The sequence below is a fragment of the Lynx rufus genome, unplaced genomic scaffold, assembly GCF_022079265.1.
Source record: "Lynx rufus isolate CCGP_SWC_20201006 ecotype Redwood Valley unplaced genomic scaffold, mLynRuf1.p SCAF_1, whole genome shotgun sequence".
In the NCBI taxonomy this organism is placed as follows: domain Eukaryota; kingdom Metazoa; phylum Chordata; class Mammalia; order Carnivora; family Felidae; genus Lynx; species Lynx rufus.
In genome coordinates this window covers 151,377,549-151,396,624 of record NW_025814823.1, presented here as the reverse complement: position 1 = coordinate 151,396,624, position 19,076 = coordinate 151,377,549, and the positions used below count along the sequence as shown (strand labels likewise).

Genomic DNA, 19,076 nt, shown 5'->3' with positions numbered 1-19,076 from the left:
ATTCTAACTTCTCCCAGCCACCTGCTTTAACTTCATATTTCATCTCGATATAGATTGGATTCCTCTGGCCATTAGTCAACAGTATGCATTACCTCATGGAAACAGTCTTTGAACTATGTTTTGCTTCCTCTTTTAATGGTACTGTTTCCCCTCATCTTTTAACCATGGTCTTTAAAAAGAAGTGGGATTCTATTCAGAATGATGGTGATGGCTGTTTGGGGCATTTTAAAACTATTAGGTGGTTAATGTGTGGTTCATATTATTTATTCAACAGAAAATTGACTTTAAACCCATGTAAAAAGCCAAGTATCATAACTGTAAACTTCTTTTAAATGTTATACAACTTTGTTTAATTTCCATTTTCAAAAACTTCAGTTTCCCATCTGAGAGATTCATGTATTGGCCAGGCTGGGGAAGCCTCCAGAGAAAACAGGGCAACTCAGCCACTGCGGAAGCCGCGTCGGTGACTGTGGGTGGCATTTCTCTGCTGAGTCACGTTTGTGCCAGGCCTTCCCTTGGTTTTTACCAACAGTGCGGATTTTCTGACAAGATGCAAAAACCCAAGTCTTGTGGTTCTTGAAGCTCTCCTACAGTTCTCCCCTGTTCCTTGGGACTCGGGAAATTTTCCCTTTAGAAGATTCCCATCCTTTTGTGTCTTCCTTGTAGCTGTTGAAAACCTTGGGAACTTTTGCAGTCATTTCCTTCACCTCTCCTCCCTTCTGGCCTGTAAAGTAATACAGTATTATCAATCTCATTTTGAAAACAAAAGAAAGGGAAGAGCTTCTGTACCTATGTTTTAAAAGTGGAAATTTTATAGTTCATACATGATTTCTCCATGGTCCCACAGTATCGGCCAAAAAGAAACAATAGTTTCTCCATCAAAGTGTATGTTTCTTCTCTTTTTTCCCCCACCTACCCCCACAACCCCAGCAAAATGTTACCAGCATTGGTATCCCTTATCTGCCAAAACAAATTGGAGAGCTGAGCAGTTAGCTTGTGAATCTGAAGAATATAGGCACTGAACAATAGAAAGCAAACGTTTTCTATTAATAGAGAGTTAAAATTCTTGCTAGTATTATTTTAATAATTGTGACAAACATACACTTCATTTTACCCAGATATACAAAATGTTATTGCAGAGGACTTCCTTCCTTGTCCTAAAAACGTAGGAATGGAAAAACTTAAGCAGCCTTTCTTTTCAACAACTTACACCTCATTTTAACTCCATAGCTACCAACTAAATATTGAAGAGGCCTTCCCCTCTCTTCAGTGGATATTACAATAACACAATAGGAAAAACATTTTAGATAAAATTATTCATCAGAGGGGCGCCTGGGTGGCTCAGTTGGTTAAGCGTCCAACTTCAACTCAGGTCATGACCTCGCAGTTTGTGAGTTAGAGCCCTGCGTCGGGCTCCGTGCTGACAGCTCGGAGCCTGGAGTCTGCTTCAGATTCTCTCTCAATCTCTCTCTCTCTCTCTCTCTCTCTCTCTCTCTCTCTCTCTCTTTCTCTCTCTCTCTCTCTCTGCCTCTCTCTGCCCCTCCCCTGCTTGTGCTCTCTGTCTCTCAAAAACAGATAAACATTGAAAATAAAATTATTCATCAGAAGGTGAATTGTATTGCAAATATATCCCTTCATGAAAAAAATAAGATTTGTCAAACATTTCACCAATTTCAGCTGGGAGTAAGTACTCAAAGAAAACATTGGCTGGATTTAGGCAATCTTTATAATTGGACGACTTGCAGAGGGAGAATAGTGAAACAGCTGTGACAGGGTAAACCCTGGAGCTCCTATGTAGTTTATTAACTTGGTTCTACCATTTACTATAACTTTGTAAACCTCCGCAAGTGCTTGGACTGACCACCTTGCACCCCCTTTTCTTCATCTGTAGAATGCCAATCATGGGGAAGAGTAGTTACGAGGGCTTTAAAAAAAATCCATGCAAAGCTGCAGACTCAGTTCCTGGCACATAGGAAATACTCGATTAATGGGAGGTGTTACTGCTGAGGAACAGATTCAGTTAAGGGGAAAATTAATATTTTGATAGTGCGGGAAGACTGGTTTAATTTCCTTTTCATGCCATAGAAGAGGAAATGTTGTTTTTATAATTACCTAATGAATAATATGGAAGAAATTATTGTGCAAATGAAAAATCTAAGTTTGCCACTGAGCTAACAAAATCACTGGGAATTCATAAGGTATGGAAATTGAAATACCAAACTTAGAAGTCAGGTTGCAGTACATTTTCAGTGATAATGCCTGAAATTATTAAAGCCCTGGTGACTACCAAAGCCGATAGCTAACGCCACGGGGACCGGGAAGCCAAGGCCACAGAGCCTCCCCAGAGAAGGCTGTGTGGGGCTGGAGGACAGAGCAGTCTGTGGGACTGGCAGCCACCACTTGGCCTCATTGAGTTAGACAATGGGTGCCCAGCTGCCGCCAGAGTTGGATTTCAGGATGAGCAAGACTGCTGATGGCCCCGTGAGAAAGCTCTATGTAAGATCATAAAGTGCTGAATCCAGGCACAAAGAGAGGCCAGCTTACCTGCTGGGGGATCAGTTGATGTGCTCACTGAATTATTTTTCCCTCTCCCCTTCAAAAGACCCTCAACTTCTCTCTCATTCTCATTCCCTTCCTCCCTCCCCATCCATCTATCTATCTATCTACCACCGTCTTATCCTCTCTTTCTCTCTCTCCTTCTTGTCCTTCCTTTTCTTTAACATATACTCTCCATACCTCTCTGTTTTTCACTTCTCAGTGCTCTCTAGGTTTTGTAGCATCGTATGAAATCCAAAGTGACAATGCAAAAACCGAAGAATGTTACTTATCTGTGTAATGTATGAAGTCATGGGAAATGTGATTTTGTGAAGGAGTTGCTCCAAGATTCAGGGACCATGGATTCATCATATATGCATAACATTCACAGCATAAGGAAAATAAATTAAAATGAGTTTGATTTTAATTATTAGTTAATTTGATTTGGAAACATAAATTTAGAAAAATTTAAACCTACACATAAAATAATAAGGTAGCTTAGCCTACGTAGGCTTTGATCAGCATTTGACATTGATAATACTAGCCTTTCCAAAACATTTCTAATGAATTACATTTTATTTGAAAGTATTTCATCTAAGAGACAGGATCTCAGTTTGCCAAAACGGACTGCATAGTAGGTGTTTTCAGAATCTCCTTTGTAGATAGTTTGTGTCCTATTTATTTTCAGTGATTATGTTCAATTCAGTATTGCCTGTGCTAATGAGAAAGGACCTTTTATTCCTTTTAACTCCAGCATAGTTAACATACAGTCTTATATTAGTTTCAAGTGTATAGTCTGCTGACTCAACAATTCTATACATTACTCAGTACTCATCATAAGTGTATTCTCAATCCCCTTCATCTATCCACCCACCCCTCCACCCACCTTATTTCTGGAAACCATCAGTTCTGTATAGTTAAGAGTCTGTTTTTTTGGTGTGTCTCTTTTTTTCTTTGTTTTGTTTCTCAAATTCCACAAATGAGTGAAATCATATGGTGTTTGTCTTTCTTTGATTGGCTTATTTCACTTAACATTATACCCTCTTTATCCATTCATGTTGTGGCAAATGGCAAAGTCTCATTCTTTTTTATGGCTGAGCAATTTTCTATCAGACTGGCCTCTGACCAGTGACCATCTCATTCATTGTATCTTGGGCACTCTTTATTAAACAGGAAGTTTTCCAGTGGGGGGCGCCTGGATGGTTCAATCGGTTAAGCGTCTGACTTTGGCTCAGGTCAAGATCTCATGGTTAGTGAGTTTGAGCCTTGCATTGGGCTGTCTGCTGTCAGTGCAGAGCCTGCTTCGGATCCTCTGTCCCCCTCTCTCTCTGCGCTTCCCCCACCCTCTCTCTCTCAAAAATAAATATTTTAAAAAATTTAAAAATCTTTAACAAAAAAGTTTTCCAGTGTACAACCAATAAAATGAAAATCCCAGGGGATTTTACATCAAAAGACACAAGTAATAAGGCTAGAAACCAAGGCTGCTAGCCTTTGGCAGACCTAGCAAACATTACTGATGTTGAAAGAAGAGAGAAAAGGTGCAATGTTAAAGGAAAGGTAAAGCTTGGATCCCCACTAACTTTGGCTTAATATTTCTGAGCCTCCTTATTATATGTCATCAGGCTCTCCTTGGCTGTCCAGAAGAGTCAACCGAATTGTTGCAGCATTCTACCATCAGATACTGCCCTAGTTGCTAAGGATAGAAAGCTCTCAAGAGATACTTCTTGTCTACAGGGATCTTATAATCTAGAAAATGAGACAAGAAACAAGAATGCAGAGAGCAACATTATGAAATGTGAATTACAAAGCTCTGGAGAAACACCAAAGAGCGACACATTAATTCTCTTAACTCTGTAGTCCACAGGATTCTTTCCTTTTATAATTTAACTTTATGTGTGAGGCTGGGAGAAGTGGCATTAAAGAGAGTGGGTGGTGGAGGCAAAAACTGCCTATACTCTGAGCACAAGTCCAGCAGCTGCTGTCTGTGGCTTTTCAGCCTCCATTGTGATTCCATCTTAAATAAGAATCTCTGTCACTGCAGCCTTGTTTTTTTTATGCTTTACTTTATATTTGAAAGACAAGACAGAGAGAGACAGCATGAGTGCGGGGAGCAGAGGGAGAGGAAGACACAGAATCCAAAGCAGGCTCCAGGCTCTGAGCTGTCAGCACAGAGCCCAACTCAAGGCTTGAACTCACAAGCTGTGAGATCATGACCCGAGCCGAAGTTATACACTTAACCAACTGAGCCACCCAGGTGCCCCTCTTTTACTCTTTTATTAGCAACAGCAGTTTTGGTTGGGTGTCATTCATGGGTGGGACACAGCTTTCAAGTTGCTGTAGATAAAAAGGAAAAAGACAATGTTTCTGCTCTTGTGGAGATTTATTCTAAAGCACCGAGGCTCTCCCTTCATCTGGTAGCCACAGTAGCTGTGATGTACATATTGTTCTCACACAATCCCTTCAATGCTCTGGGGCCCTGATCCCTCATGGTCACACGTCAGAGCAGTATGTGCCTTGAGCAGTGTGTGCTAACACAGTTGTGGATGTCACTCTCTCGGATGGCTCATCCTTCAGAATTAGCTTGTAGGCTAGTTTTCTCAGGGCATACTCACAGGGTGTGCTAGCTGGGAAGGCAAAGGCTAAGAGGCCCTTTCCCATCATTACTATCCAATCATTCTAGAATAACCAAAATCAAAACTTTTCCATCTGAAAGTGTCTATATAGAATGGCGTATAGCCACTCATTGGTGAGCCAGCTGGTTTATCAGGAGAGAGATAAATCAATTAGAAAAAAAATTGTTTGAATGTCTGGTACTATGGGGAAGGAGTTGAAGATTCCATAAATAAAATCTGTGTTCACAATCTAGAATTGGTCCCTAAAAATCTCTCTGCCATTTAATAAACAGAGGGATAGAACAGAACTTGGGGAAGTATTTTCAGTCATATCCCAGGCTGAAATCTATTATTGGTGCATATAAGACCTGGAAACTACAACAGCAGGAGTGAATGGCAAACAGGAGTTTCCCCCATCAGTCCAAGGGCCAACCCAAGAGAGAAGTGGACCAGGGTCAAGCCCGCTGGAACTCTTTACTCTCTTCAGCCTGGCAGAGGCCTAGGGTAGGAGATTGGTGTTAGGAAAAGAAGCAATTTAACCTTCATCTGGGAGTCCCTCGCTATCTCAGAAATGAGAATTTGGGTATCTCAAGTACAATTCTCAGGTGTGATCAAAACTGTCATGACACAAGTCAGTCAGTTGTGAACCTCACATCTTCTGTGTTCCCTTATTGAATGCTCTGTGTACACTCTGCTTTTCACATAATCTAGTGATAAACTGCAGATCCCAACTAACAGATTCTTCAAATCACATCAAAGGTAATGCCCTTTCTCCTAAAGGAGAACCTAGAAATAGAGAAGACAATCCCCAAAAGCACCTCTTGCAGTACTTTCTCAATATGTTATGTCTTCCTGGTGGTGACTGAGAGTACCGGGAGCTGGAAAGGAACAGCCCGTCCTACACAGAACTCTGAGCAATCGTAAACACACACACACACAAACATGACCATTTGCACCCCCTATAAAATAGTCTCTGTGTCACCTCCACTGTTTCCACTGCCAAAAGGATATTCTATTGCCACAATCATGAAGTGATTTTAGAACTTGCTTTAACTTACCAGAACTTGTGTTCTGTGCATTTTTCACTTAATGTTATTAAAACAAATAAATAACCCTGCCATCTTAGGAGACTACCCAACTCATTTCAGCAAGTCTGACAGTGTTAGAAAGTATGACTGTCAGGCTTGTTTGCTTGTTCATTTATGTGGTAAACAGTTACGAGAACATTTACTGAGCCCACATGTATTACCTCAGCCCTCTAGCAGGAACCAGAGATACCCAACTCTTACAGAACTCACTACCTAGTGGTGAAGCAGACATGTCAGTAGATAACATGAGAAGAGGGTCCCCAAGTGCCTAGACAGAGCTTCACGGGGCAAGTGATGGCATTAGGTAACAGGTGGCCTAGGATGACTAAGGTTCGTATATCAGAGAGCAGAAGTAAACATATTCTAGACAGGAATGAATGACATATCAAAACAGTGTTATTACAAGACCTACCTGACTTGGGAAATGGTAGGAAGTTCCCCATTGATGAAACCCAGAGTGCTAAGGGAGAAGAGAAGGAATGAGGCTGGAGAAGAAGGGGAGGACTTGCTGTGAAAACTAGTGGTTGTGGCCATTGGGAGCCACCATGGTTTATAAGGAAAGCACTGCTACAATTAGATTTGCCTTGTCAGGAGACCCTGCCAAAAGTAGGATGAAGGATTGACTGGAAAGTGGGATCAGAGGACAGACTGAGGATGGGAGACCAAACAGAAAAAATAGTAATTGTTGAGTCAAGAGATGGTGGAGTTAAGGGTGGCTTCTGGATTTCCAGCTTGGGATAACTAGGTTGTGAGGTTTTCCAGGAAAAGAAAGATGGGAGGGGAATGGATGAAGGGATAGGTTATACTCAACAACATAAGTGGGGAAATAAATGAGAAGAAGAGATCGTGGGAATCCTGTAGAAATGAGGAAGTATGGTGACTGAAAATGGCAGTCCTGAGCTGATGATAAATATAGGCAGTAGGGGCTACTCCCACATCATGACTAATCATGCACTGACCCAACTTGAATAAAAAGGCATTTACAGCTAGATAAGAGCCAGCTTGGAAGCAAAAATAATGATTTAACTTATGTATATACATATACATCTTCTTTTGTTAAAATAAGTCATTAATGGTTTTTAAAAGATGCTTCAACGTGTTATTTTTAAAGAATCAGTGCTCCCAATATTCTTCCTTTTTTGTCCCCGTAACCTATTTGCAAGTAAAATGCCATAGTTGAAAAAGGTTAGTAGGTGAAGTTACATTTATATTTTAGACTTTCAAAAATCCTCCTTCCCAATCTTTGTTAATTTACTCCTCTCATCTCTTTCCCAACCTTTGTTTAATTTGTTAGTTCTGTCCTATCTTTTCCTTCCTTATTTAAGAAGTCAGTAACATCATTCATTCTTCAAACCCACTTCCAATTTAATTCTTCATATGCCAGCCTTTTATTTTTTTATCCCATCTTTTATTTTTTTAGCTTGCTTTTAGAAAGACTATTAAGATTAACTGCATATTTTAGCATGCATTTCAATCATTATATATTAAATGTTCCCTGCTTAGTACTTTACTTCAGATCTCTCTTGGATTCAGAATATCAGGGAGCATTTCATAGCTAAGTGTGCCAAACTTCTCCATCTCAATCCTTTTCCCGTCCAGCCTCATGATGCATGCCTTGTCCAGGTTCCAGAAGAGGTGTGGTGGAAGAATTCCTAACAAAAACATCAACCCACTGACCTATCCTGAGGCAGCCTGAATCATCTGATTGGCCCTAAAATCACCCTGATTTTCCATGAATCCTCCAGGCTAAGGTTGGCCCAGAATAAGATGAATGTCAAAGCCCGGGAGAATAGTGGAGCAGTAGACCAACATCCAAAAATGGGGGAAAAAGATGAACTTTGCCCAAGAATTTTAAAACATGCTTATTTCAAATTTATAGGATCTGATTCACATTCACAAAAGTTTCCCCATGCTCTTCACTATAAAGTTTCTGTTTTTGTTTTTCTACCCTTACACATTCTGCCTAGAATACCACTCCCTTTTTTTCTTCCATGCTGAATTCTGTGCCCTCTCTTCTGCTACTCGTTTCAAGGGCTGAGATTATATGATTATGGCTTTTTTACCTTAAAGCTTTCGTGAATGCATAGTTCTTTCTGACACTCTGTATTCAGACCAGTACTCTAATTTTTAAGTGTTTAATGATATAAATCTCCTGAGTTATAATCAGCTTCATACTGCATTGTTTTCTCACTTAAAAATGATACTTTTCAGGTGGCGTGTGGGTGGTTAAGCATCCAACTGCAACTCAGGTCATGATCTCACGGTTTGTGGGTTTGAGCCCCAGGTCCGGCTCTGTGCTGACAGCTCAGAGCCTGGAGGCTGCTTCAGATTCTGTGTCTCCCTCTCTCTACCCCTCCGCTGCTCATACTCTGTCTCTCTCTCTCAAAAGTAAATAAACATTAAAAAAAATTTACAAAAGTGATACATTTCAAAAAGTAGTCGATTTATAATAGTTACTTTAAAAGAGCAAAATAATAATGGAGTTTTAACATAATGTGAAATAGTAATATAAAATGGTGAAAAAGAAATGACAGTTGAAAAAATACACACTGAGACTCCTCTGCCTCTAGTATCTGAGCATTCTTTCCTGTTGTGTTCGTCCATCCATTCAGTCTCTCATTAATGCTGCAAACATTTATTAAGCTTCTCCCATGTGCCAGGCCTTTGCTAAGTCCTGGTGATACAAAATGACTCGTAAACAATCCCTAAGCTCCAGGAGTTCACTTATGGAAAGAAAACCATGTAAACAGAAATTCTTAATCATATCTTCAGGAATGCATCTCTGTATCCAGAAGACCTCACGTAACACCGGACACATAGTAGCACTTAGTAAATATATATCAAGAGGTCTGGATCCCACTGCCATTTCTGCCTCTGGCCGGACAGACAGCTTTGGTCCAGTCTTGAAATATCTGCATACACTAACATTAAAGTGGAAATGTGTGTTCTGTTCATTCAACAAGCATTTCTTAAGCATCTACAAGTGTGTCAGTCTCTGTTCTATATTGAAACTCCAAAAGTGAAGAAAGGAAGGCACTTTGTTAATTGCTTCATGAGCTAGCAAGGGAGACAAAACATAAGTAATAATATGCGATAAAGGCTCTAATAGGAAAATGTATACAATGAGTGAGTACATGAATGAGGGAGAAATCCATTCAGCTCTGGTGATCAGAGAAGTCTACAAAGAGGAGCTAATGTGTTAGCTCTGCCTTGAAGGAGGACTGTCCAAATCCAAGGAACAATAGTGGGGGGCTCATTCCAGAATTAGAGTACCAGTAGTTCTAGGAACTATCACCGTCTGATTGTTTTTATGAAACAATTTGTGGTTATTAAAAGGCATGGGTGGGTGTTTATGTTGTATACATTAAAAGTCTTCAAATCTTTAATTAGTCCCTTTTATTTCTATTATTTAAAGATGAAGAATTGTTCAGTGAAAAAAATTTCAAGTCCAATATTACGATTATCTTTTCAGGAAAGGAATAAAACGAAGCAATGAAAATCTCCAGTGCTTCCCAGCCTTTCCTCAGTAGGAGTTAATATCTAGTTAGAATGAGCATTAATTACCTAGAGGAAATATACTGTTAAGGTTTATATTTTCAATTTTTTATTAATATTTCACCACTAATGAATAAGTTGGGATAAATTTTAGTTTTTTATAGTCTGTACTAGATATGATTTGCTTGTCTAATTAAAGTCTACCTAGTGATTGTAGTAACTTTGCAGTATTTTAATGTGTCTTTTCATTTCTATATTAAGAACAAAGAAGAACTATGGAACAGGAAAGATAGTGCAGACAATGCTTACAGTTTTGGTAATTAAAACCTATGGAGAAATTTCTTTCTATCTGATCTTTCCCCTGTCTAAGTAATCTGTGCTAGAAATCACACACACACACACACACACACACACACAGCACATATTATAGGACAGTTCAAAGATTTTTAATTTAAATTTGTGCTGCCTGCTTCTCTAAAACATAAGTGCACCAAACAGTGTCTGTGTGTAATAGGTTTTCACTAATTGCTGACGGTATTTTAAGTGAAGGAAGTCCGTGCGCACAGATCGCCCTGATGGCCACTCCCCACGGGGCTCAGGGCTGCTGGGACTAACAAGGCACTTGGGAGCAGCACACAGCTGTGCTGCTGAAGCTCAGAAACTTCACTTACAGGCAGTGTCCACTTCAGCTGCACCTCCTTTTCCTATATGGATTTACTACTTTCTACAGATTATTCTGCTTGCTAAGAGCGGATGCTTATTTTCATAAAGCTATGAAAGACAAGCGCGAAAATGATTTAGAATGAAAGAAAAGGAAACTACCTTTTCTAAGTTGATGCCTTTTTTTTTTCTTGGCTTTTGTGTGAACATGACATTCATGCAACTAGCAGAGATAATTCCTGACACATCAACCCTCTGAAGTAAGGGTAATGCTAGCTGTACAAGAAAGGTTGATTATTTGGCTTTTAAGAAAATTAATGAGTATTTTGGGGCTTTTAGCAAAAGGATTTGAAATGCTGCTGTAGAGCAGGTAGGTACAAAGAAAGGAAGATGATGAAGATATATATTCTTGAGGACTAATACTGCAGGCATGGAAAGAAGTTGAACGATTGGAAGCTTTAATCTGTGATGGTGGCTCTAAAAGAAACTTAATTTTATGTAGATAGCAAAAATATAAAATATATAGCTTCATTTAATTGAAAAAGACCAATAACTTAGTTATTTCTGTATTACTAACAAGAAACAATTAAAAAAAGGGAAATCAGTTTTAACCATTGTATACAGAAGGGATTTGATAACATAATGCCTAAGATGAGAAATGAGAGCTCCATGTGGCATTCTTTTTCATTTACATTCCTTTCAGTAACGAAATGGAATCTGTTCCCTACATCTATTTCATTAGAATTTTTGAAGCACCTGTCACCTATCATCATCAGTTTATATGTATTTCAAGTTGTCTTGATGAACAAATGTACTAATGCAGGGTCCATATGTCCACATGTCTGGGAGGGGAGATTCCACGTGGTTTTTGGATTACCTGTCTGGACTCCTTTTCCCGTTTATTGTTTGGAGTATGTCACCTTCTGTCAATCTAATTACTTCTCTAAGAAACGGCTGTTCTCAGCTCACTGCATGACAATCTCTGCCTTGTGAAAACATCCCAGAAGCCTCTGCAGTCAATTGATCTACCCCAAAAGTGTCACTCTCACATGGAAAGTTGAATTCAGTGTACAGACTCACTCAAGATTTACAGAGTTCTCTGAGGGAAGATTTTCTTTAGATACGTAGCCAGAGAAGCTGGTTTCAGTAGATCTCTTGCCTTCTCTTGACATACAGAATAAATCTTTTCAAAACGTAGTCAGCTGACACAATATATACAGCCAAGACTTCTAGCCCCTGTAATAATAATGATGATGATGGTGATGATGATTTAAGTACCTACATTACCTGACCAATAACATTTGTAAAAGATCAGAGAAGCTTTCAAAGACCAGAGGCAGAGATTTTGATTAAAAAAAAAAAAAAAAAAAAAAAGCCTGAAGAATAATGCTTATTTACCCAGTTAGCAGTCCCTTTAGTTTATACTGACTGTTTATTACTGTGATAAAGACAGACTTGGCTGAATCTAACAGTAATTCTTTTGCCATCCCCAAACAGCTATAGATTTTTAATATAATAAAGATAAGACTGCCCATACAGTTCCACATTCACATGATAGTATTTAAGTTTGTGCCATCGCATCCATTTTCAGAGCTTTGTAATTCTACCATAATCATCTGTTCTTGGCAGAAATGTGGTCTACAAGCTCTCAGTTGAGGATAATATTTTTGAACAATTTTTTCAGTGTTCTAGTTATGTGATTATGGGAACTTGGAACTCAGCATTAATTTGCTCTTGGATTTTGTATTTCTATATCTCAGAATGCCCCCCTGTTTAAATAATGCAATTTAACTTGAAATAAGACTGCAATACACCTTTCCCTCTTAGAGATATTTCATTACTTAAATACTGGTGATATTCAATGAAAGATAATGTAATTAGATACAAAAAGAATTTATTAAGAGAAAAGGAGCCGCTGTTACCCTTCTCCCTTACCGTTGTTTCCTTTGTGACTTCATGGCATTAGCTTTGTTTGCTTAACAGTTTATGTAATTCTTTAGGTACAAAATGAGCTCTTGATCTAATTGATTTTTTAATCCAAAAAACTGATAAGTGCTTTATTGAGTAATAAGCATTCCCACTCTAAAATTTGACATCTAAGAAATACCAATATTTTAGCAATATTCTCATTCTTAAAGTTTTCCCACAGCCTAATTTTTAAATTTTTCTGCCTTGGGGTGCCTGGGTGGCTCAGTTGGTTGAGCGACCGACTTCGGCTCAGGTCATGATCTCACAGTTTGTGGGTTCAAGCCCCGCGTCGGGCTCTGTGCTGACTGCTTGCTCGGAGCCTGGAGCCTGCTTCAGATTCTGTGTCTCCTTCCCTCTCTGCCCCTCCCCTGCTCACGCTTTGTCTCACTCTGTTTCTCAAAAATAAATAAAATGTAAAAAAAAAAAAAAAAAAATTTAAATAAAAAAATAAAAATAAATTTTTCTGCCTAATTTATTTCAGCGTTCACTCTACTGCTATAGTCACATATGAGTGGGAGACATCTATTCCACATCCCTCACTTTACGAGTGTGGGAAAGGCTGGGCAGGGGAAGGTGGCCCCACGTCGCTCACGGCAGGAGGCTGAAAGGCCAGTCATGCTTGGCCATGCTGGTTTGAGACCCGGCATGAGGTTTCCCTAAACTCTTCATGAAGCACTTGTGAGAGATAATGAGTTAACATTTGTGGAGATCTTTCAATGAACTGTAATTGATGTTTGAATTTTTATAAACCGAATGCAGTATCTCCCCTCAAAAGCTTCATAAGAATATTTAGCACACATGTATGTGCCAGATGGATAGTAATGACAGTTGATAGGCCTCTCCTAGCCCTTGCGTTCTGTTGTCAAAAATCTGCACATCAAAACAACTATAATTTTTACAATAAGATTTATTGGGTAATTTTTTAGGGTGCACATTGAAGAATCTACCGTCTAGATAAGACTATAAATTAATGTTCTATAAGATAAGATTTTAAACTGAAGGTTTATATAAGAATATTCCTATTATGCCTTATAGAAATATAGGCAGATTTTAAAAATTCTCAGATAATATTTTCTTGACCTGACATCTTTCCCTACAAAGGTGAATTTTTATGAAAAATATGTGGAGTATGATGCAAAGCACTGCAAAATTATTCTTAAAAGCTCAAGGATATATGGAGATCAAAGCAGAAACATCACAATATAACAAATAGTTATCACCCAGAAGAATATGCTTGTGGTTGAGATAATGCTAACAAAACAGCCTAAAACAGGAAATTAAGTTAGTGAATAAAACTATTATTGTAATGTATTGTGACATTCTTTGTAATATTATTTTAAGAACTCTCCAGAGGTATTTATTCTGGATAAAAATGATGGCTGTAGATCTGTGGTAGGGGGACAGGTGGCCCCACCAATTATAAATTCCCAAAGATTATAAATGTATATATATATATTATCATCTTGTGTCAAAATACTCATTTTAATATTCAAACATTATACCACATAATAAGCTGTAACCATATGTTTATTTGTTATATTATACCACAATAACATTAATAAATATTTACAGAGCTGCAGTGTCTCATAGATGTATTAGAAATTGTAGCTCTCTTAGTTTGATTTTAAGTGAAACTCTTTAGTGCCTCAGAAAAAAACTAATTTTAAGTGTTACATTTGTTACACATTGATAAGAGCCAAGGAGTTTAAATTGTTAAGACTGACACTCCCTTTATAACTCATGTTGTTTTATTTATTTTCCCCAATTGCATGAATTAAAGATGGAGTGTTATCTCAGCTTTGAATTCCTTAGCTTGATGTCACAGCTTTTGCTTTATTTGTATGTGAATTCTGTCTTTAATAAAGATGAGCTCCACTGAACTTTCCATTAATGAGAGACACTTACGTACCCAACTCTTTAAAAACGATTTTGGTAGTACCAGGAAAATTCAGAAATGTTGCCAGTCTATTAATAATTGACACGGCATGCTGTGTGATTAATCAGAAGTTTTATGATCTCTAAAAACATAACATTTTCTTTGTAAATCAGATGATGTACAATTAACTTGACAACCATCAGTTAAAAGGAAAGAGAGAGAGAGAGAGAGAGAGAGAGAGAGAGAGAGAAAGAGAGAGAAAGTAAAACTCAGGACTCCTGACTCATACTTTTTCCATGTTACATACGTATTTATCCTTCTGTGACAGCTGAGACTAGACCAGACCTACATTCAGGAGACAGGAGGTTCAGGATAAGGCACCGACTTTTCACTTTCATGTGTCAGGAGACAGTCTCAGGGTGACCTTACTCAGCTGGAACCAGGAAGAAGTTTTGCTAGTTTGATAGTTGTTGACTTAGGTACCTACTTTCAGCATTCTCTGGCTTCCTTATCCAGCTGATGGTAAGCTAAGCTCAGGTGTTGCGACTTTTCTTTCAGCCTATGTTTAGGCAGGTAACTTCTCAGCATTACCACCCTCAATACATATTTTCACAAGTATAGAACTCTAAACAAACTACACAGAGGTAATTCTCCTTACAATCACAGCGTCTGAACATTCTCACTGGGTACTTCGTGAGAATATGAGCTGGGTTCTCTTACGGCATTTTGCTGTCAAGTGCATATCCTAAGGGGGTGGCAGGACACCATGAGTACCAACAATTACGCTAAACCCGAACTAGAGCTCTGTTTCTGACATTTCTGCTTTTGTCGTGATCACAGATTCTGAAATCATTGTGTAATGCCCTAATTTCTAGTTTTCCTGTGGGAAGATAGTGTTGCAATTTGCCACCTTACTCGTATTCTTCTGTAATTGTCTCTCACTGGATGTTTGAAGCGTGTATGAATTCTGTACCATGAAATTTCAGCCCTCATGCCATCTTTGTTTATTGACTGAATTTGGTTGTAAGCGGAATATTGCCCTTTTATTTTTCTGTAACTAGCAATGAGTGCACTTTTGAAATCACTCATGGGTTCTCTCTATGGTTTCTTTAATGTAAAAAAGTGTATGTAATAAAAACCCGAAATACTGGACAGCTTGAACTTCTATAACACCCCTGAATGTCTCTTACAGCCTCTGTCTAGGTTTGAACTTTCCAAATTATGTATTTCAGACGTTGAGAAAGAAGGGCCTTAATGGCTGTGACAGCCCAGATCCCGATGCAGACGATTCAGTAGGTCACAGCCCTGAGTCTGAGGACAAGTACAGGAAAATTAACGAAGATATTGATCTAATGATCAGCAGGCAAAGATTGTGTGTAAGTACTCGGAACACCCTTCATTTTTTTTACTCTTGATATTTCTCTGAACCTGGCAGGCCTTGAACAAGAAAGAGAACAAAGGCTGTGAAAGCCCCGATCCCGACTCCTCTTATGCACTCACCCCACGCACTGAAGAAAAATACAAAAAAATTAATGAAGAATTTGATAATATGATCAAGAGTCATAAAATTCCTGTAAGTACCAAAGGTAGATGGCTGGTCTGCTGATAACCGCTGCAGTAACATACCTTAACCCTTTCAGTGATGACTTTCTGTAAGAAGCATTGGAAAGTCAAACCAATAAAATAGCCATCTCACCCCACAGGGCAGTGCATTTAGAAAGCAAACCCCGAGGGATGCTGAAATTATGTAATCTAAAAGAGTTGCCATCCAGAAGTTCATTCAGAGGTAGAATATTTTCAGGAAGAAGAGAAAGATCTATGCAACATGCCCTGAATTTACACAATCTTTTAAACACACAGCTCACACAAATCACAGTGCACTAGTAAAATGCTGGAATGTCCTTCTGAACAAGCTTGAGGATTTACTATAGAACATACGTATATTTGTACTGAGACCAGATACATGATGGGAGCCACAGTTCTCTCATGTAAACTGGCCATCAGCCCCCCAAAGAAAAGCTTGGTTCCAAATAAAGCTTCTTCAGCCCCTCTCCCTAAACATGAGATTCAGCAACAGCACTGAAGGGTTAAAGCTAATGCTCGCTGCAGGGAAACAGACTGCATGAAAACCTAATGGTAAGATTTCAACATGTTTGTGTGCTGGGGTGATTTTAAAGCTTTATCAGAATATTCGCTTTGCCTACACCAACATTTTCCATGCTTTAACATTTGGCTAAATTTTGTCTTAACCAAGTCAAAAAATTTCTAACAATCAATCATATGCCTTGCCAGATATTTAAGAGAAATAACTCTGCATGTATTATTTTGTTTGCCCACAGAATGAGGGGAAACGTACATACCTTTTATTATATTCTGTCATCAATCAAATGATGTTAATTTTATGACATAAAAGTGATGAAACTCAGAGGCTCACATGCTTTCTGAATAACCAATGTTAGTGTCTGAAACCCTCATTTTATACGAGCTCTTCAGTGGGTAATTAATTGCTTTCTCAAAAAAAGAACATTTTTTGTAAGTTAGCAAGATACCCTAAACTTGAGGGTTGGGAAAGATTCGGCAGTGAAAATATGCCTCAGCAATTATAAGTGCAGATATTTGGGGACAAGAGCTCTAGGCTAAGTCCACAACTACACTCACAGGATAAATTAATGCCTTACACATAGTAGGTGTACAACCAACCTGTGTTGAATTAAAAGGAACACTTTAAAAGTTATTTATAAAATGTATGAACATTAAACTTTCTATCTTCATCAGTATGTCTGCTTCTTTTGTTAAGTGAAATAATGTCAGCGGAAGAGATTTTGTTGAATCATTATTAATACATTGTATCATGAAAGAAAGCTTAAGTGCCTTAAATTCTTAAAGGTTTCATAAAACCGACTACTGTATACAACACACCCACAGTGGGCACTTTATTCAAAAATAACCTATTTCCCATCAGATGCAGTCATGCATACCTGTCATACCCAGAATTCTTATGTGATAAAATACCCATTGAGATTTTATTTTGCCCAGAAGAAGGAAGAAAGCAGTTCCCTTGAGCCAGTTTTTTAAATGTTTACTTATTTACTTTTGAGAGAGAGCACAAGCGAGGGAGGGACAGAGAGAGAGAGAGAGAGAGAGAGACCTAGAATCTGAAGCCGGCTCCAGGTTCCCAGCGGCCAGCTCCGTGCCTGACATGGGGCTCGAACCCATGAACCGTGAGATCATGACCTGAGCCAAAGTCGGACACTCAACTGACTGAGCCACCCAGGTGCCCCTCCTTTGGGCCAATTTTTAGTTCTTACAGGCTGAGTTTCTCCAGCTATACAATACACTGTTTAGAGCTGCCAGGCACAAAGGTTTGTGAATAGAAGATTGTTGGTGTCTGCGACAGGAGGAATCCCCTGCACAGCTAGGAAAGAGCAGTAGTATGTGTATTACAGCGGATCACTCTCCCTGGCCATGTTCTTAAATGAGTATGAGGCTTTAACCCCCGAAGCTCTGGGAGAATGCCCATATTTGCACACTGGATCCTTTTTCCCATGCTTTAGGAGTAAGAGGTGTGATGCATACCTCAGCTCCCTTGCAGTATTTCATCCCGTCCTGTAAAGAGTTCAAAATCAGGATACATGATTTCTTAAGAGGTGCAGTGGTGTGTGGTGGGGGATGAAAACCACATGAGAGTTTAGAGGTCGGGCTGTGAGAAGGACTACACAGCTCCTAGCTGTGCCGCTGAGTCTTCCTCTCTGTAGTAAGTGCTTCAGCCTCCACGATGAAAAGCGCAGTTTTCGCACATCGCTTTCAGTTGCTGGAAGTAAATTTTGTTGAAAGTTTCCACAGCTGCTAAAACATTTACAGCAGGGCAAGGACACTCTGCCCTTTGTATGTAGGGAGTGTCTCCACCTCTTTAAAAACATTACAAGTCTGTTTTTCTATTTCAAAGACCCGGTTTGAAGAGTTTCCCTTTTAAAATAGAAAATTTAATATTGCAAGCGCCTGTTACGATATAATTTATGCCCATATTCCTCAATTACATGAAATAATCCATGGATGATTTGGAATCTTGTTGACCAGCATTTCCTCACGCGGGGCTTGCCACGGTTCATGCTGGGCATCACAGCAAGAAAGAACAGTTCCATTTGAGGAACCAGGAATTAGGAAATGGGCTGAAGGAAGGAGGGGTGGTTGCAAGATTGGTTGAGAGAGAACAGGAAGGGAGGAAGTGGAAGGAGTATGTGTTTTCTTCAAATAGCAGACTGTGAAGACCAGGAAACACTGCTGTAAGTAGGAGCAAGGAAAGAGTTAAAGGCCTGGAGATTATCTGCAAAGGAGGAATGCTCCAGGGAAGGAAAAGATCAGAGGTATCAGCGATGGAGGTAAAATGGCAAAGCTACTCCAGGAAGGGGAGGATGGGATCAGAACAGGAAGAGCACAGAGTTACAGGTAGACCCGTGACCTAGTTAAGGGGGTAGATGGGCAGAGTGAAGCTGACTGTACCACCACCTGGTGACTTCTCTGTTTTGTATTGAATTTAGCGTCTATAGATAGTGAGGTGGGGCACTAAGTGCTGAGAAGAGGACCAAGAACGATGAAGGTGTAGACATTGCGAGAAAGCGAGAATGAGAAGGGAATGAGCAAGTACAGGCCAGAGTCGTCAGGCAACCTTGCGGAGATTTGGATATCAGCAATTAGTAGTCACTAGTCAGCAGAGTTGTGTGATTTGTTTTTCTCCCCCCAGTTCTCAGCAGCGTGGGAATGGTTGATCGAAAGGTAAGGGAGTGTCATTCATGGCCCAGTAAAGGGATTCAGTTTAGCCATTCACATTAAATAAAAAAGGGC

General features: G+C 39.3%; 1 protein-coding gene across 16 annotated transcripts in view; it reads left to right on the top strand.

The window, feature by feature from the left end:
- MEF2C (myocyte enhancer factor 2C) overlaps positions 1-19,076 on the top strand; it is a 152,282-nt gene that overhangs the window by 94,571 nt on the left and 38,635 nt on the right. For 13 of the 16 annotated variants that reach the window (XM_047088839.1, XM_047088806.1, XM_047088805.1 and 10 more), the window contains exon 4: positions 15,467-15,610. In XM_047088839.1, the coding sequence (XP_046944795.1) occupies positions 15,467-15,610 (144 nt within the window). Of the gene's footprint in view, positions 1-15,466; positions 15,611-15,669; positions 15,808-19,076 lie in introns of all 16 variants that reach the window. The other 3 variants (XM_047088835.1, XM_047088856.1, XM_047088862.1) reach the window with 2 other exon arrangements.